Source organism: Lineus longissimus, chromosome 6 (genome assembly GCF_910592395.1).
Source record: "Lineus longissimus chromosome 6, tnLinLong1.2, whole genome shotgun sequence".
NCBI classification, from domain to species: Eukaryota; Metazoa; Nemertea; class Pilidiophora; order Heteronemertea; family Lineidae; genus Lineus; species Lineus longissimus.
In genome coordinates, this window is record NC_088313.1 from 1868660 (window position 1) to 1887949 (window position 19290).

Sequence of the window (19290 nt, forward strand, 5' to 3'; positions counted from 1 at the left end):
GAAAGCGTTCCTCCCGGATTACGTCTCGGAAAAAGTTATGAGCGTGTAGAAAGTGCCGTTTAAAGGGAAAACGGCAGAAAACTTTATTACAGGTACGTGGCCATCGAAACTGCCATACCGATGGAGATTCCATATTTTCTTCTGCTCCCATCCCGGTGGGCTGGGAATGAAGACACCGAACAGGAAATAACAACAATCCAAAATGGAGGTCAAGAAATATTTGTTGATGTTCGCATTCGTTATTTTTTTATTTATTACCAGCTCTGAAAGCAAAATATTCAGTGAAGTACAGAATGAATTATCAGAGCATCGTGTGGTGCATCTGAATAGTGAATCCCGGGTTGATGACCATCCTCATAGATTCAGGAGAGCGGTAGATACTGCTGCTCAAAAACCACCCCCTGGATTCAGCATCCCAACACCACTTCCAGATAAAAACCACAACGAAGCTGTGGTGCATTGGTCTGGAGACAATAGCAGTGTAAGTATTGGTTGACGATGTGCTGCTTGTCTGCGTAATGTGAGCTTTAAATGTTACACTCGCAATACTGTGGTACCAATGATCATAACCCCGGCCATAGGGCGGTAGGCCTAGTCCTACTACCCCTAGGCCCTAGGCCTAATGCTGTGTAGCCCTACATCAATCATGATCGTGTGATGTTTGATTATGTATATAGTTTGTTTTCATGGTCAGCCATGTTGGAGGGCAGATTGATTATAGGGGAGGGCTGATTGATGATAGGGTCTACAGCATAATGAGGAACAACTCCCGGTTGAACAGTGATAAGTGAAATGGAGACCCATGGGGAATGGGAAGAGCTGCTGTACTCTCTACACAACCCCAATGTTGAAATTAATATTCAGTTCCTATTTACGCAATTACAAAGTTTCAAATTCAATTACAAATTTCAAAACGGCGTAGGCCCTTTAAGTTCCAAATTATTTTCAGGTGATATTTGTGCTGACAAGGGAACATCAACCCAATGGGACAATTGCTGATAGCAGACTTTGGGGGTAAGTAAACTATCGGAATAGATGATCACATTCATTCAGCAACATAGTAGGCCCGGAACGACAGCCTCCAAGTATGCCCAAAGTGGATAAAGAAGGTCTAAAAGCAACTGATCAGTGCAGAGGGAACGCTGAAGAAGATGTTCTCATCTTTTGGAACCTTCATCAACGCCCTTGTGTGGACTCTACAAGTGCCTTATATTAAACACCTACACGTACAATGGCTGTGGACAGTGTGGTATCTCAGTGAATTTTTGCCCTTGCTTTCAGGTCAGTCGATTATGGTTCAACATTCCAAGACAAGTCCAAATTGTTCCCTAAAGGAACAGTCATCATATACTTCTATGTAGCTCCTCTCAATAAGGAGAAGGTGAGAAATATTAAAGTGCATTCCCTATTACAAGTACAATGCCCTTCCCGTGCCTTAGTCGGTATCTAAACAATTGATGCATATAATCAAGTTATACGCAAGTTTCTGACAGGAACCCTATTGCGGACCCTATTGTCCAAATGTTCCGCAGACCTAATCTGGCTAACTCATCTCCGCCATACTTATAAATAGGAAATGAGATGGTTCATTTTTACCACAAGGGTGGTGATTTGCATAATCGGAATTATCATCTGCAACAATATCCAAACCCGAAACACAAACATTTGTTTTTTCCAGCTGGTATTTACTGATGTCAAGAACAAGCTTCTCTTCACAACTGACGATGAGGGAAAGACTGTTCACAAACAAAAAATTAGCTTTCGCCCTGATCGTCTTACATTCCATCCATATCATGATGACTGGCTGATGGCATATTCCTACAATGACACTTCCGTAAGTACAAGGGATCTATACGATAAAATAGAAAAGTGACACCAGGTCACCTTTGCTAGTGGTACGGTCCTTTGAATTCGTAGTGGCAGGCCAAAGATACCACACAGGGGGTAAATTTGTAACTTTTGAATCCTCCAAATATGTACACAATCACCAAACAGCAGTAATAAGGACTACTGCTTCAGAGTTTACAAGGAAGAATATCTATATTGTCCCTATCTGAGCTCTGCACTCGTTGAGGCACTTGTGTCATATGATTATGTCCTATAAAATGAGGATGGGCTTTCTGCCGGCTTCAGTTTCATTTTGAGATCATGCTTCCACCTTTTGCAGGTTCCACAATACTGATGTAAGGCCTTTGATGTCACAAGCTGTGAAAATCTGTTTCTCCTATTTTCTTCATCATGAACAGTGAATTCAATTCCTGTACTTCTATCTTCCAGTTGTATGTAACGAGAGATTTTGCCAAAACTTGGATAAAAGTTCAAGATCATGTCGGATCAAGGTCCTATTGGTAAGTGTTATGACAAAATGGAGAAACAAGGCACCTGTGTTGGAATGCGCTTTGTTGGCCTTGCTAACAAAATTAAAGCTAGTGCTAAAATTCTAATTGACAAATCCTTTTGAAAAATGACCACAGAAAGTAATGTTTACAGAAAATGACCAATGTGAAACCTGTTTTTCAGGGCTGTCAAAGATCTTGATAAGGATGATTCCACAATTCACATGGAGGTCCTCGATCCAGTTGAAGGTAAGATCTGTTTGAGAATCTACCGGTATTCAGTATCACTGTTGAGCCCCTGGAAAGAAAAGTACGTCTTGTTCTGACACAAACTCTTCGTAAAATATGAAGAGTTTCTCCCAGTTGTCAAGTCAAAGTTGCAGACTTTAGATTTTCTTTGGTCGGGATACCTTGTCAGAGGTGACAGATGCTGATGTTACCACCGTGCTGCTACGACAGCCCATGGATTAGTTAAAAAAATCAGCTGTGAACCTTTTTTCTATTTCAGTGACCTACTCCTACAAAGCGTGTGCATTTCCCTACTGCAAAGATGTTACAGTCGACAAGAGTCTGGGAAACATTGACATTCATTCACTGACTGTGCAAGATCAATACATTTTCGTTCAGGTTAGAATACGATAATAAAAGAAATATCCACCTGGATTGTAATAGATTAGTTGAGATGTTCAGCTTCCAACACTCCAAACGTTTGCACTTCCGAATCCACAGCTTCCTCCTCTCTCGTTCAACTGGCTTTGGAAATTCATGAAAATGGGTCCCATCCGTCATTCGATTGTTCTTTGTGCTATCCTTGACACAATTCGGAGCCACACAATACACCATAGTGAATGAAACACATTACTTCCAGGTGTGCATAATTGATTAAGGCCCTCCTGCTTTTATGATTGCATGACATGTACAGATAGCCTGATCTACATCACAACTTTTGCTGAACCCGCCGCCTGGCTCTAACAAGCCAGTTGCTAGCCGGATTAGGTAATCAAGTTGTCAAACACATAATTGGCTATATCTTCAAAATGGATGGAGCTAATTGCATTTGGTTTTCTGTATTGTATAAAGTGTTAGGTACACTTTTGAAATCGTCTTACAGCAGAAAATGGCAAAAAACCTGGAGTTATGGCCTTTAACCTGGTGGATGTCACTGCATTATAACCCCTATTCAACTTAGTTGCGGGTCGAGGGGTATCAGGTGAAAGTTAGAACAATATTTTTTAGAAGTCAAGGTCTGGACTGGTGAAAAAAACAAACCAAATTCTGATGCAGATTAGATGACAAATTTTTACTTTTTTCAGAAAAGTACCGATTTTTCGAGGAGTCAGCTGTTTGTATCCTATAAGCGTCAACCATTCAGGGAAGCTCATTTTGCCCCAAAACTTCATCCCTTGGTAGGTATTTCACTTGATTATAAACCCATTCTTTTTCTTGGAACTGGGGGTCTGTTTGATCTTGTGGTTTTTTAGTGACTGTCACTGTCCGAGAATTGCTGTTGCTGCTAGTTTTGTATCAATGTGCCTGTTACTAAGGAGACACTGCAGATGTAACCTTTCTTAATATCTGTCCTGATTAGAGAGGTCAAATTGAATGGAAACAACAAATTTGGGACCAAAACTAGTGTCCTTAATAGAGAGGTTGTCCTTAATAGAGAGTTGTCCTGATTAGAGAGGTCAAATTGAATGGAAACAACCAAATTGGGACCGAAACTAGTGTCTTTAATAGAGAGGTTGTCCGTAATAGAGAGTTGTCCTGATTAGAGAGGTCAAATTGAATGGAAACAACCAAATTGGGACCAAAGCTAGTGTCCTTAATAGAAAGGTGTCTGCTAAGAGAGATTCCAGAATATTCAATTACCTTTTCAGGATTTTAACATCCTAGACAGTGACGAAGGTCAGGTTTTCCTGGCTGTGAACCATCAAGAGAGAGTGGTCAACCTCTACCTCTCCGACGTGACAGGACGTTTCTACACCAAGTCATTGGACAGCGTGGTCAATCAACACACTACTGCAGGCATCATGGTTGACCTGTATGAGGTAAAGAAACGATTTTATCAGCTGTATATTACCCCCAGGTATATGGCACGGCTTAACCCGCCGGCCATGAGGGAATTCTTTATGGCCTAGTGGTTGGCGCGTTGGCCCCAGAGTGGAAGTTAAGCAACGTCGAGCGCGGTCAACCTTTGTATCGGTGACCGGCGCGTATAATACATCAGCAATGAACTAAAGTTCAGCTGAAATGCTTTCAGTTCAGCAAGTTGTCAATATCGGATAAAAGCAAAAACAATTTTAAAGGACAAGTGACGTCACACACAGAACGTGACAGCAGTTGACTGTAATTTCATGCGATGACACCAACTGTGACGTCACCAATGCTCTGACATCTCAAAAACCATTTTTGGCATATTATAACCCAAATATTATTTGATATATATGCATAAAACTTACATATTTGTCAGCGCCACAGTAAAACTTCTCCTCAAATTCGAATAGTGGACAAAGGAGTTTTACTCCTGAAAACTTTTCTTCCTCTTTTCAGGCCAAGGGTATCAAAGGTGTTTTCATTTCCAACCAATTGGTCGCCGAGCAGACGGCAAAGACATTCATCACATTCGATAAGGGTGGTAACTGGTCGCTCATTCCTGCCCCAGAAAAAGACATCAATGGAGAACCAACAAAATGCAAATATGTGAGTTGACTAATACTGGCATATGTTTATACAAGGGTACAAATTGTCTGTGTGGTCAATCTCTCATCAAAATGTTTATAATTATCATTAGAACGTCATCTTGTACCTCCTTCAGAGCACTTTTGTGGAATGATTATTACCCCAGTGTTCACAGAAATCAAGAGCTGACACAGAGTGCTCATTTGAACCAAGTTGAGACTCAGCTGTGAGTCAAATCCACAGTGTCTCGATCATGGACAGATGCCACAACCCCACAACGTCACTGCTGTCCCGTGTTAGAATAATGTTGGCCTGCGTACAGTGATTGACATCCCCCTCCATTTCAGCCCGAGTGTTCCCTACACTTGCACCTCTGGTACAGTTCCAGTTCCGATCGGAACATCCCTTACATCCTCTCGGACCAGAATGCTCCTGGAATCATCATAGCCCATGGTAGGTATGGTGCTGCTCCCCAATTTCGCAAAATCCCGTTTTTTCCCGTTTTCTCGTGCGTCACTTCGTTTCCGGAGAAGAAATTATCTGATTCATGATTTTCATTTCGTTCCGTTGTTATTGATCTCAACTTTCGTTATAAATAAGCTTTTGCGTGTGTGCAATCGTTGGAAGCTAGTAAATCGGCACTTAGTGATGAGACCCGCGAAAACTGGCTCCGTCATGCTACAACATATTTTCAAAAAGTATTTAAGTATAACACCTCCCCCACCCCCACCCGAAGGCTATAAATACAATTTGCACTACTGTCTTGTAAATTGAGATAGTCATACCTGTCAAGAAGATTGAACCTTAGCGATCTCTAAACATAGTTAATTCAACTACAGTAGAACCTCTCTATTAGGGACACCCTCGGGACTGACAAATGCTGTCCTTAATAGAGAGGTGTCCTGATTAGAGAGGTCAAATTGAATGGAAATAACCAATTTGGGACCAAAACTAGTGTCCTTGATAGAGAGGTTGTCCTTAATAGAGAGGCGTCCGCAAAGGGAGGTTCTACTGTAGTTTGTTGTCTTATCTTTCTGTTTATTTCGCCCTTTTCCCCAAATGTGACTTGCGGATCCCTTAGCCAGAGTCGGTCACATTTTGTGGCCGTATCAGGTCTCCAAATGACTTTGCCTCTCCAGCACTTCTGACGGTTCCTGTGTTGTTCCACCTGCAGGTGTTCTTGGTAATGAGCTGACGCTTCAAACAGCCAATGTGTTCATTTCCCGGAATGGTGGTCTGACTTGGTCTGAGCTGTTCAAAGGAAGTTACATCTTCAACATCCTGGATCAAGGAGGAGCAGTAGTTGCTGTTGATAATAATGTCCATTCACCGATGAATGATATTAGGTAAGCTTACAAGTTAAGGCTATCATCGCAGCATTAGTTAAAGTGATACTATGATGTGATTTACAACTTTGCGGAAATACGTCCGTTTTTAATTGTTGATCACAAATGTAAAGCTCAAATTTTCCATTTTTGATTAGATTTATTATAAAATCGCTGAATGTAAACCACCGCGACCGCGAAAATGTTCATGTTGTGACGTCATCAACGAAAACGGCATCGAAGCGAGCCGTCCGGGCGGGATTAAACCATCAATTTCTAGAAAATGTGCATTTTGATTCGAAAACCTTACCAATTTATGAGAAAGTGATGCAGTCATTTGTCAAAAACAGCTAAAACATTATATGGTAAAATTTGACACGAGTTACCCTTTAAGGAATTCACACGGCACTGGCAGGTCCTGTGCTGAAATTGAAACCTGGATGGTCGAGCTAATATGCAGGCCTATTTTGTCGTGGGTTCAGAGCGATCGAAGAATCGATTCCGCTGCCACCAAAGTGAGGCACTGTGTGTAATCCTTGGTTTATTGTTATTAAGTTGTGTTGTGTCGAGAACGGAACTATGGTCAAAGTGCTTAGGTCTCTTATGATATATATACTCATATTGCCGGGCCACATTGAGAATCAGGTTGGTTGAGGCACAGGTGCTGATAGCTCAAGTGCTGGTCCTTGATACTGACCTGGTGGCAGCCAATGTGATCCATCAACCTTTACACCCCCATATCTCTGTATAGACCGCTCTTGGTAATGCACTAGAAGAGTCCATTTGGGAAGGTGGGGGTGTATTGGTTAATCCATCCGCTCTTTTTGCAGATACAGCTGTGATGAGGGGATGACATGGGAAAGTTACAATTTCACAACAAAGCCAATAATCGTTGATGGTGTCCTGAATGAACCTGGGATCACCACTCGTATTGTCAGGTGAATGCCATAAAAATTTACCGTCATTGTCTATATGAGACTTTTAACAGTGGGCACTCAGCTCTTTACCCTTTAAAAACCAAATACTTGTTCTAATTTTCATAACCTGTCCAACTCAAAAGAGTGTAGTATGAACACAGAAGAGTTTGATTCCTCAAAATCGCCATAGAAACGATCTACCACCTGCACGCCATCTAACAGTAGGCGGAAAAACTGAGGAGCAGACGATCTTTTCAATAAAACTCTTGCTTGTTCAGACTGTGGGTTTTCGAAAAAAGAGCAGTCTTCCTCTTTATCAAATCTGTCATTCTCATAACTTTTTGCAGTGTCTATGGTCATGAAAATCGAGATGCAGGATGGATGATCGTAAAGTTGGACTTCTCCAAGATATTAACTGTAAAGTGTAAGAGGAGTGACTATCAATTGTGGACACCTGCAGACGAGGTAATTACGAATGTATCATAAGGTCTTCGTCCTGGAAAGGCACTTTGCTTGTAGACAAGCAACACTTGTTTTAAATTTGACTTGCGCTTGCAAAAGATGCCCCATGCATAAAACTCGAAAGGCAATGTTTGTCAAAATTCCTCAGTGTCCCTGAAAGATCTATTGGTATAAGAATTGCTTGTGCTTCCATCTTTTTTTTCATGTTTCAAGCCTGCATTTTAAGAATTTTATTGCAAAATATCCAACATTTCCATTTCCATTTTTTATTTTATCATATCTGTCTCGATTTTCAGCTCGAGGGCCACGACTGCATACTCGGTTCGAAGATAACATATGAAAAAAGAAAACCGAAGGCCAAATGTTACAATGGTAAAGACTATGTGAGGCAAATTAATACTACAGCCTGTCAGTGCACGGAAGATGACTATGAATGGTAAGGATGAGTGTGTTTATCTGATCACCCTTGGGTATGAAGTCAAGAAAGAGGAATCCAAACTCTCTCTGTCAACGAATGCTCCAATCATTTTGTAGTTTCTGACTGTCGTCGAGCTCCCACCCACTCTTGTTGCGGTGGATATTTCTACTTATTTTGGTGTTGTAATCTAGGAGTAGGGCCCTCCAAAGAAGAAACCCCAACCGAAGACGGAGGGAGGCAGCCTCAATGCTGTAATGGCCATATCAATTGCAAAAGAAGAAGAGAATGACCTGAAATCTAATTTAGCTGAATTTGCTTTTTTGCAGTGACTTTGGCTATGAGAAGACGAATGGAAAGTGCAATGTATCATCGTGGCTGGACCCTAAACTTCCCCGAGGAGACTGTCCTGACAGCACTAGCTACAATAAGACTGATGGGTAAGTATATCATTGTCGTTCCTGGTTGATGCCAATTATGACCTACGATCCCAATTTTTTTCAACATCATGAAATCGTGAAATCAGATTGCCGTGAATATTTTCAAGTTGACAGTAAATTGATTAGTGAATTTTAAAAATCGTTTTTTGCCCTGTGGTAAATTTCATTCAGTTATTGTAGGAGTTAATTTATTGTAATTTAATTTAATTTAATTTAATTTAATTTAATTTAATTTAATTTAATTTAATTTAATTTAATTTAATTTAATTTAATTTAATTTAATTTAATTTAACTAATTTAATGATTTTGCATTGTTCCATTTTAGATATCGTAAAGTCGCCGCTGATAGTTGCCAAGGTGGTGACATCCATCCGACGACAGAAACAAATTGTTCCCTTGTTGCCCCGAGTCAACTTTCCATCATTCCTCCAAAGAAGATGGTTCTTAAAGTGAAAGAGTCGGCAAATTTTACGCTTATTCAATGGCAGGCAAGTGAAATGCAAGGATTTTTCAGTCACAATTGATGTTTCGGTATCCAAACCAAACGATGCCTTTTGTGCAAGATCAATGTTTCATCCAGTTTCTGGAAAATGCTGGTCCATGGCCTAGGGCTTGAAATAATGGCCCTGCGTCCATGTGAGACCTGAATTAGCATTTCAGATAATCCCACTTTACTTAGTCTTGCGATTACAGATGGATACTTGAATAATCAAGTATGATGATTGAATCCCTGCGTCCGGAAAGACAACCCCCAGCAAAGTAACTGAGTATAATAGCTGCCATGAAGAGTTGTGTTTGGTTTGCACAAATAACTTTTATGATAATCTCCAAGTTTCATTTTCTAGGGTACAAAGAAGACAACAACATATACTTGGAACTTTGGCGATGGTCATACGCTGCCTAACCTCAAAGGCTTTGATGGCAATTCGGTGCAGAATCACTCCTACTCATCAAGTGGTCATTACGTAGTTAATGTGACAGCCTCTAATTCGGAAGGACGTGATGTAGCTAATATCACAGTTGATGTGCAAGGTTTGTATCTGGGCATAACCTACTTTTTTTCTTTTTCCTTGGACTTGAGCATTGGGCGCACAGTAAGGCGAGACTTTTTTTATACCTTGGTTAGCATGCTTTTTCATCCAAGGACAAGCTGAGGAGAGTTGAATAAAAAAAAATATTTAAAAAAATTTTGCTCTCGCGGAAGACTTCTGTAGAGACAGCTCAGAGGAGGAAGAAAAGAAAAAAAATTTTTTTCATTTCAAAAATAAAAATTTCTGTTTCCATCTTTGCGTGGCATTGTGGGTAAATCTCGCGCAACTCTAGTTTGGTCTCACTCCACAGTGCGGCCGTTGTCAAATTTTAACGGATTATGGGTTTTTTTCTTGCAGAGGAGATGCTAGCCCTACACGTTATTGTACCCCACGGAGTACACATCTACCACGATATCTCATTCTATGCCACGTTGAGTCCTGACATAAAGTTTGGTGACACTTTTTATGTTTGGCATTTTGGGGACGAGGTAAATATGAGTTTAGTCAAGAGTCTATTTCACGAGTGCTTGTGTGTTTGAAGTGCATACAAAAAAGCCTTAAATTGGCCAGGAAAATTTGGAAGCGTTTCGTTCAAATCACTTGTTCATTATCATGATTTGTACAATTTTGGTAATTTGAATGTTTTTAGATACTTCAGACTTGAATACATTTTGTTCAGCTGCTTTGTTTTCTTTGAGAAATCAACAAAAATCAGAGCATCGCTTTTCATAAAATTAACTATATAAGTTGAAATTGATTTTACAGAGTTGTTAGTAATTGAATTCAGTTTGTTGACTGTTTGAAAAGGAGTACCATAGTCAAATACAGTCTCTCATCTTGTTCTCATCGAGCCCACAACCAGTGAAGACTGGAATAGAACTACTATATACCTGTTTGCCACAAGACCTGAGCCAGTCTCTCATCTTGTTCTCATCGAGCCCACAACCAGTGAAGACTGGAATAGAACTACTATATACCTGTTTGCCACAAGACCTGAGCCAGTCTCTCATCTTGTTCTCATCGAGCCCACAACCAGTGAAGACTGGAATAGAACTACAATGTAATTTATCATTGTAGTCTAGTAAAAACTTGAATATTTTCTTTCGAGAAGTGTATGTTTCATGTCAAGTGTACCTTGATTGTTTTTAGAAGCAACATGACAGACCCTTGCTCTCCTGGAATCCCAGCGTACAACACAACTACACCAGGCCGGGGATGTACACAGTTATGGTTCAGGCAGCGAATGCAGTCAGCACCGTATTCCGGCGCTTCAATATCATGGTCTACGGTAAGTTGTGACTGTTACTTAAAGAAATAAAAAGGAATGAATACCGTTTAATATACTGATACTATGATGTGATTTACAACTTTGCGGAAGTACGTCCGTTTTTAATTGTTGATCACAAATCTAAAGCTCAAATTTTCCATTTTTGATTGGATTTATTATAAAATCGCTGAATGTAAACCACAGCGAGCGTGAAAATGTTCATGTTGTGACGTCATCAACGAAAACGGCATCGAAGCGAGACGTCCGGGCGGGATTAAATCATCAATTTCTAGAAAATGTGTATTTCGATTCGAAAACCTTACCGATTTATGAGAAAGTGACGCAGTCATTTGTCAAAAACAGCTAAAACATTATATGGTGAAATTTGACATGAGTTACCCTTTAAGCCATTTCAGTTCCTTGTGAAAGTAATAACGTCATTTGTTCAATATCATCGTCTGTGGTATTAAGTTGTTACAGTTACTAAAAGCAATAAAAAAGGGTTAAACGCTGTTTTAGCTGGGCCAGTGCATGGTGAAAATTCTTCTTCCAATTCTAGCCAAAGTGAAGACTGTTCGCCTGTCGTTCTCTGTGAATATGGAAATAGCAAACAAGAGGACTCCAGCCTGGAGACATCTATTTGAAACAAGTCTGAAGGAACAACTCATGTCTGTAAGTTAAAATTAGGGAACTATTCAAATTGTCTGATGTGTTCTTTTGCTGTCCAGTTTAGAACACTGACTCAGCTACAGAGCTGTCCACAGTAAAAACCTAATGGTCATGCACCTGTATTGAACCAATCAGCTTGCGATTTTACACGAAAATAGTTCAGTTTGAGATCAATGCATTGTTGCGATGTTGTTAGATAAATCTCCCCGAGGATTTATTTGCTGATTATTGCCAAATCTAATTCAGTTTCATCGGGTGCTGTTTCATGCATCGTCAGATGTTTTCGTCACTGATCTGTCCTTGATGTCATGTAGGTGCTGGCCATTGAGAGAAATCGCCTCGAGGTTGTACTCCTGACAGTCATTCCTTCTCGAGCAGACGTTTCCATTTTGCCCTCACCAGATGGCGCCGATACCGATTTGGACAAGGTAAGAATAAAAGTAGTCATCAGAGTTGTCGTTTTAATCTTAACGCTTTAGCACTCAGTATTTTAATTATTTTTTAATGAAATTTTCTTTACAAATTTTAAAAGCTATTGTTTATGTTTTTTCTCCATTGTTAAGGTTGCTGATGATTTAGTGAACTCTGCACAACAGCATAAGATCTACCTAACAGTGAATGGGTACGGTGTTGTACATGTGGTCAATGCATCCATTCTACCTGGTAAGTCGCGATTCAGGAATTCCATTTTTGCCGTCCATAGAGCAAGATTTGAAAGTGAAAAGTCTCACACCTTAAATTTCAGATGTTTTCTGAAATTTTACAAGGTTTTTGTTCACCATCCCTGAAATCAGTGGAGTGTAGGTCCATTGTTTTTTGCCCGGGATTGCTGTGATCAAGAGAGCATATACCCACTGTCAAGTATGGAATCGATGCTTGCTACTGTCGATGAAACTCTGCACTCTGCAGGTGAAAGCAAATGAGTTGGGTACAAAAGAAACTTTTCCTGAGTTTTAACCCAATACAATTCTTGTCCAAAAAAAGATTGTAACACAACACATGTAGATTACGCTTTAAAAAGTCGTTTCAAATTTCAGATAATCTTCACCCTGCGAAGCCAACTTCTGAAAAGGAAAGGGACTTCACTGCTGTGTACATTTGTGTTCCAATTCTAATCCTTGCCGTCTTTGTGTCTGCCCTGGTGGTAATGCACTACAAGAAGTAAGTATCACGTCTGTTTTCAGTTTCAGGGCACATCAGTTTCAGTTTCACTTCAGTTTTTCTCCTCAGAGCTGGTCGTCGCTGAAGGTCTCTGGTAAAGAGATAATGCCACAAAACGTGCGACGTCCCCGAACTCACTTTTTGGATTGATTTTTTGCATTATTTAGCCCTAATAAGGAAGAAATTGAGGCTGAAATAGACTTGTTTATACTTCTTGCCATGTGTTTGTTGGTTAAAATGTGATTGGGGAGTCAAAAACAAAAAAAAATTTGAAGAAAAAAAAAAAAAAAAATTTTTTTTCTGGCGACAGGCTGCTGACCCCAGTGTTATTGTTTTGTATGCTGCACCTGCCAATTAGTCGAGACTTTGGTTTTTATCCGACTTTTTGCTACATCTCGTTCTTCACTTCTAGAAAATTCATGGAATTCCGTCGGTATTCACTGCTACGAGATCGGAATGCAACAGACGCGTTACTGGATGAAGACGACGATGACCCACCTCTCGACCCTAACCCAGATTTTGGACTCGCGGATGATGACGATTTAGGTTAGTTATGATGAAAACTTATGCTACTTATAATAATGACGCAATTTTGTTGTAATTGAAACTAGAGGCCGCCATCTTTAACTTTCAAGCATTGAAATTCATGCAAGATGTGAGTTCTGTCGATTGAAGCACTCACTCACTCACGCAACATGACATTTCTGTGTCCACTGCACCACAAACTGTCACTTGAAAACCCTTTTTAAATAGTCCAGTGCTTTTTTATATAATTTTCAAAATGAATGCATACATCAAATTTGACATCCTTTTACTGAATTTTACCTGTAATTTGACTTTTAATGATGTACTTGGATTGAATTTTGACACCGCAGTCCTGATACAAAAATAGCATGTGTGCTGGTCATAAGAAAACTAATGTCAAATATAAGATGTGTTATTACACCACAAACAAAATCCCTTCATACACTTATATATTTGGTTCATATTTCAGTTGGAAATGAGCCACCAGCTCTGGTTATGATGACGGGTGATCGCTTACATGGTGAAAACCAGGTAGAATGTTAGCAGCAGGATTGGTGCGTTTCACTTAACCCTCTAACCGCCACCGTCACCGAATTGTGACGAGCACCTATGCGTTATTCATTGAGTTTCATTGAAAAGATCGTCTGCTCCTCAGTTTTCCCGCCTACTGATAGATGGCGTGTAGGTAGTATATCGTTTCTATGGCGGTTTCGAGGAATCTAACTCTTCTCTGTTTCAAGCCACAGTCTTTTAAAAACAGGTTATCGGAAAAATCTTTAAATTTTTTTTTTAATTCTTCAGTTTAAGGGTTAACTAGGACCAAAAAACTACAATTATTGTGATAAATTTTGTACGGAATCTCTTCCTGATACGTTAAACCGTCAATTTTTTGTGGGCGTTTTATTTTTGCGGATTTTCCAACATGTGTTGATTGAGAAAGCTGACTTAATTCTCCTTATCACAGTGCTGCAACAAAGCCTAATTATTCTACAGTAGAACCTCTCTATCAAGGACACCATCGGGACTGACAAATGCTGTCCTTAATAGAGAGGTGTCCTGATTAGAGAGGTCAAATTGAATGGTAAGTACCAATTTGGGACCAAAACTAGTGTCCTTAATAGAGAGGTTGTCCTTTATAGAGAGGTGTCCGCTAAGGGATGTTCCACTGTATTTTAAATGGAAATATGAAGGAAATCAGGCTTATTTTTGGCCTCTCCTGAAAAGGAGGAAATGTGACTTAGGTTGTTTTGGCCAGGCCTTCACAAATGTGGACGAGAATGTGTTAGACATGTTTTATTGGAAAGCTTATAGAGTTAAATATGATTGTTTGGTTGTGATGTGTGTATCATTGATTGAGAGGCCCATGGTTGTGATGTATATAGATAGGTCCGTGATGCATGCTCCTTGCATGCGTGGAGAGTGTCCCAAAAAATACAACAAGGATTTAAGATTTGATTTTTCTATTGTTTGGGTGCAAGTGCATCCATTTTTTTAACGATCAATTGGAATAGTTCGTATCTATATTCTGGTCCAATCACATATGGTAAATTTGAGTTTTTGGATAGTCATAAATTCCAAGGACAATGTAAGTATGAGGTATTTTGAAGGGAATACTGTTAAAATCTTCGTATTATTCTCTCGAATGTAAATCTGGAAGTTCAACTTTGAATATCATTGCCTCAGATGCTTTACATGTGCTTCAAGATCAAACTAAATGATGTGATACTGTTTTATTCTAAACTCTACATTGTCTTCCTGTAAGATGTGACGAAAGTTACTCCTGCTACTCTACACTCAGATCTTCTCAATCTTGTTGAAGTTCCCATCTTTATAAAGCATTGGGTTAAAAGACAGATGAGGTCAATTTTGTTGGCAATCTTTGATGTTTAGAGATAAGATTGTTAAAAAATCATCACTGTGTTATCCTAGACATAAAGAGGATTTTTTAAAGGGAGAGAAAACAGTATTCTTAGTGCAGAAACTCGAGTTTTGGCTGCTAGTCTTAGAAGTTGCTATCATGATGGGTCTACATTAAGACCAGATGAAAATTGTACATGTAAATGTTTCCAAAGATGCTGCGTCAACGTGTTTAAGCCAGTCGGGACAAGGCGTACCTCATCTGGCTTAATGACGTCAACACAGTAAGTTTCCATTTTGTCGTTTATTCATGATTTTCAAAGTCTAATTTTAGGCACTCGGCTTTAATGTCACGGTTTATTGTTAAAGGGGGACTATAGATAGGAACTAGGGGGTCAAATTAGCAGTCTTCAGGTGAATTATATGATCAGTTGGGGGACTTTTTGTGTATGTAAAATATCTTCCTCGTGCAAGCCTGAATAGTTTTGATGTACGGTGAGATAGGAGAGACCTCTAGTGGTGACTTTGTTTAACTTTATCTTGTCTAACTGACTACTGGCTATTGTCTCCCTTTAATGCTTTAGTGCAATAAATGAAGCTTTTGATTAGGGCTTGCTGTATCATATTCGATTAAGGTACACCACTCATGTTTCTGTTTATAAATGTTTAACCTGGTTGAAAGAACTTGTTGACTTTGTCCTGGTTGTGAAATCTTTTTCTGGCATATCATGTAAATATTGACCTTTGTAGCGTATGGAGATTTCGATGTCAGAATGTTATCCAAGGTTTGGATTATTGGTGTCCGATTGTTATAAGGTAAACCTCAGATTTTAAAACCATTAGCTTTTGTTGATATTGCAGACGTAAATGATAATATATTTCATGTATTGATAATATTTCCAAAGAGAAATTTATGGGTTTTCTCTCAAAATGTAGTGCACTTCTCACCAATCTGTCCTGATTAGAGGGGTTGCATTGAATGGAAACAACCGATTTTGGATTAAACTAGTGTCCTTAGTAGTGTGTAGGTATCAAACTAGGGATTTTGAGACCCTCTCCCACTGTACGCACATAATCCTTAACTCTTTCAGTGCCCAGGATTTGGGCATTTTTGGGCATTGTCACTACCCAAAATCTCACAAAAATAATTGAGATACACTCATCAAAATTCTTCAAAACCTTTGTCTTTACCTCCTGTTTCAATAAAACAGCAGTAATAACTAGGGGCATACTAGGATTATGTTCTAAATTTTTTTGAGGGAGTGGTATTTTTGGCCGATTTTCACCATTTTTCACCTAAAATGAGGGGTGGCAAACCCCACCCCACCCTCTCAGTCGAAAAAATTATTCAATTTGGACGCCCCAGGCCAGAGAAACCATATGAACCACATTTGAGTAGCTGGGGACATCTGGTGTCGTCTGGAGGAACTAAAATACCTTAATATTTAGGACGTACATGTACGTCCTTGGCACTGAAAGAGTTAATAGAGAGGCTGTCCTTAATAGAGAGGTGTCCGCTAAAGGAGGTTCCCTTGTATTAAACTTATCCCACCACATCAGTTTTTGGTTTTTCCACATTGGTAAAACCTGCATTTACTCATAATTTTTTTAACCTATCCATTCAGCTCTGTGTTTGTGTATTCTTGTATTCATAATGCACCCTTCCGCCTTGTCAAGTCAGTGTGAATCATGGATGTGATTTTTACCCATATCGAAAGCAAAAAATCATCCATTTCCACGCATGTCCCCTTCACAATGTTCCTGCGCTCAACTTCATCAATTTCGCACACGGCGTATCTCAATATTTCCAGTGTTTTGGGAAATGATCCAAAATTTCCCAAGATGATGCCATGCTGAAACCTTGTGGTGGTGACGATGTATTCAATGGTTGCCAGTAATAAAATGCGTGAGAATATTTGGAGGAAATTTGGGTGAAAATCTGATCCACTCGACACCAGTTTCTGTCAAAATAGAAGGGTATAAATTATAATCATTCTCTGTGCCATTCTTTTCATAATGAATCAGTAAAGACTAGTCTTTATTTATTCTTGATTTCATGTGTATTTGATCAGTGCTTAGATGTCTCGATAGATATTCGGGGTCAGTTGTGATGTTTTTACCAAATAAGGCAACCGCACAACAAAATAGGAATAGGAGTTCATGAATATGAACACTGTTGAAATGCCACTGTTTGAATTTATCAGTTGGGACCAAGTTAAAGATACGCGTTTCCAGTTTTTCATGTTGATAAGTGTGTTCCATTAAGGTCATCTCTGGGGACAGGGTTTGCTAATTTTGGAAAATTGGTGCATGGCTGTATGAGGGTGTGCATACCTGACCTTGATGGAAGACCGTCCCTGCGGTGTTGGGACAAAAAGCATTTCACCGTTTTTTTTGCAACTCTTCCATCCATTGGAACTTTAATTATGCTGTTTATCATAATTGCTTCATAGAATTACGTGTAACTTTTGAAAAGTAAATGTGTTTTTTGTGTCAAGGGTTAAGACCTGTGTGTTCTACACCAGTGGGATTGTGTGTGATTTTCATAGGCATTGGAATAATGGTGACCAGCTAGTGTGCAGGCATCACGTACAAGCACATGGGGTGAGAACTCTTACAGAGACGCACCCCTGCAGGCATCTGGCCCAAACAAGCTTTGAAAATGGGGTTGTGACCCTTCTGACAGCTCAGCTAATGATATTGTACTGTAGAGCAATAAGATCATTGTTAGGTTTGTTCAAGAACAGGGTGTCCCAAAAGAGTGTCACTCTGCAACCTGCGTCGGATCCTTCGATTCTGCTAAAAGCTTTTCTGCGGTGGGTCTGAAGCATTTGTAGATCTGTTTAAAAATATGATGAATTATGTGTTCAAATTTCGTTCTAGTTTGGGAAGCCAAGGAAAACTTGACTAATTTTTGATGGTATTGTACGACACTCTTTTGGGACAGACTGCCATTATGTTGATCAATGTCAGAATGTTCTATCTTCTTTGTTGGGCTTTTCCTGATCTATTGATGATTAAACTATTGTAAATAAACAAAACTGTTACTTGAAAAGTTATTTTCACAAGCTGTTCGGAGCTGAGTCTCCCCCTCAAGCAGACAACGTCCCTTCCTCAGGCCAATGTCATTCTCCCCAGCAACCATATTGCTTTTACAAAAGTAAAGCAAAGTACACAATTCTCAACTCCCATCCTCTCAAGCAGACGCCCTCTCCTCTTCAGGCAGATGATGTCCCCTCCACAAACAGACAACCTCTCCTCAAGGAGATCACATCACTCCTTAAGCAGATGGTGTCCTCTCAAGCAGGCAATGTTGATGTCCCGCCTTCATCAACTCCCATCTTCTCAAGCAGACGCCCTCTCCTCTTCAGGCAGATGATGTCCCCTCCACAAACAGACAACCTCTCCTCAAGGAGACCACATTATTCCTCAAGCAGATGGTGTCCACTACAGCAGACAATGTTGATGTCCCTCCTTCATCAACTCCCATCTTCTCAAGCAGACGCCCTCTCCTCTTCAAGCAGATGATGTCCCCTCCACAAACAGACCTCTCCTCAAGGAGATTACATCACTCCTCGAGCAGATGGTGTCCTCTCAAGCAGGCAATGTTGATGTCCATCCTTCATCAACTCCCATCTTCTCAAGCAGACGCCCTCTCCTCTTCAGGCAGATGATGTCCCCTCCACAAACAGACAACCTCTCCTCAAGGAGATCACATCACTCCTCAAGCAGATGGTGTCCACTACAGCAATGTCCCTCCTTCATCAACTCCCATCCTCTCAAGCAGATGCCCTCTCCACTTCAAGCAGATGATGTCCCCTCCACAAACAGACAACCTCTCCTCAAGGAGATCACATCACTCCTTAAGCAGATGGTGTCCACTACAGCAGGCAATGTTGATGTCCCTCCTTCATCAACTCCCATCTTCTCAAGCAGACGCCCTCTCCTCTTCAAGCAGATGATGTCCCCTCCACAAACAGACCTCTCCTCAAGGAGACCACATCACTCCTTAAGCAGATGGCGTCCTCTCAAGCAGACAATGTTGATGTCCATCCTTCATCAACTCCTATCCTCTCAAGCAGACGCCCTCTCCTCTTCAGGCAGATGATGTCCCCTCCACAAACAGACAACCTCTCCTCAAGGAGATCACATTACTCCTTAAGCAGATGGTGTCCTCTCAAGCAGGCAATGTTGATGTCCCTCCTT

General features: G+C 40.2%; 1 protein-coding gene across 1 annotated transcript; it reads left to right on the forward strand.

The window, feature by feature from the left end:
* Nucleotides 1–197: 197 nt before the first annotated feature.
* LOC135489009 (VPS10 domain-containing receptor SorCS1-like) lies at nt 198–18118 on the forward strand. The gene is made up of 26 exons (XM_064774072.1): nt 198–481; nt 950–1014; nt 1282–1381; nt 1679–1834; nt 2278–2348; nt 2521–2585; nt 2845–2963; nt 3650–3742; nt 4214–4384; nt 4887–5036; nt 5363–5468; nt 6190–6361; nt 7171–7278; nt 7605–7722; nt 8016–8155; nt 8464–8574; nt 8900–9062; nt 9420–9606; nt 9963–10093; nt 10755–10893; nt 11432–11544; nt 11856–11969; nt 12105–12204; nt 12579–12702; nt 13115–13248; nt 13697–18118. Exons 1-26 carry the CDS (start codon nt 203–205, stop codon nt 13768–13770), a joined length of 3303 nt encoding a protein of 1100 aa, XP_064630142.1. The 5' UTR covers nt 198–202; the 3' UTR covers nt 13771–18118.
* Nucleotides 18119–19290: the final 1172 nt, after the last annotated feature.

What these genes read in the sequence shown, in the direction of transcription:
- LOC135489009 (XM_064774072.1), top strand. Translation starts at nt 203, where the DNA reads ATGGAGGTCAAGAAATATTTGTTGATGTTCGCATTCGTTATTTTTTTA. An exon ending in TTTGGCATTTTGGGGACGAG is followed by an intron (nt 10,094 to 10,754) that starts GTAAATATGAGT and finishes GATTGTTTTTAG; the next exon opens with AAGCAACATGACAGACCCTT. An exon ending in CGCGGATGATGACGATTTAG is followed by an intron (nt 13,249 to 13,696) that starts GTTAGTTATGAT and finishes TTCATATTTCAG; the next exon opens with TTGGAAATGAGCCACCAGCT.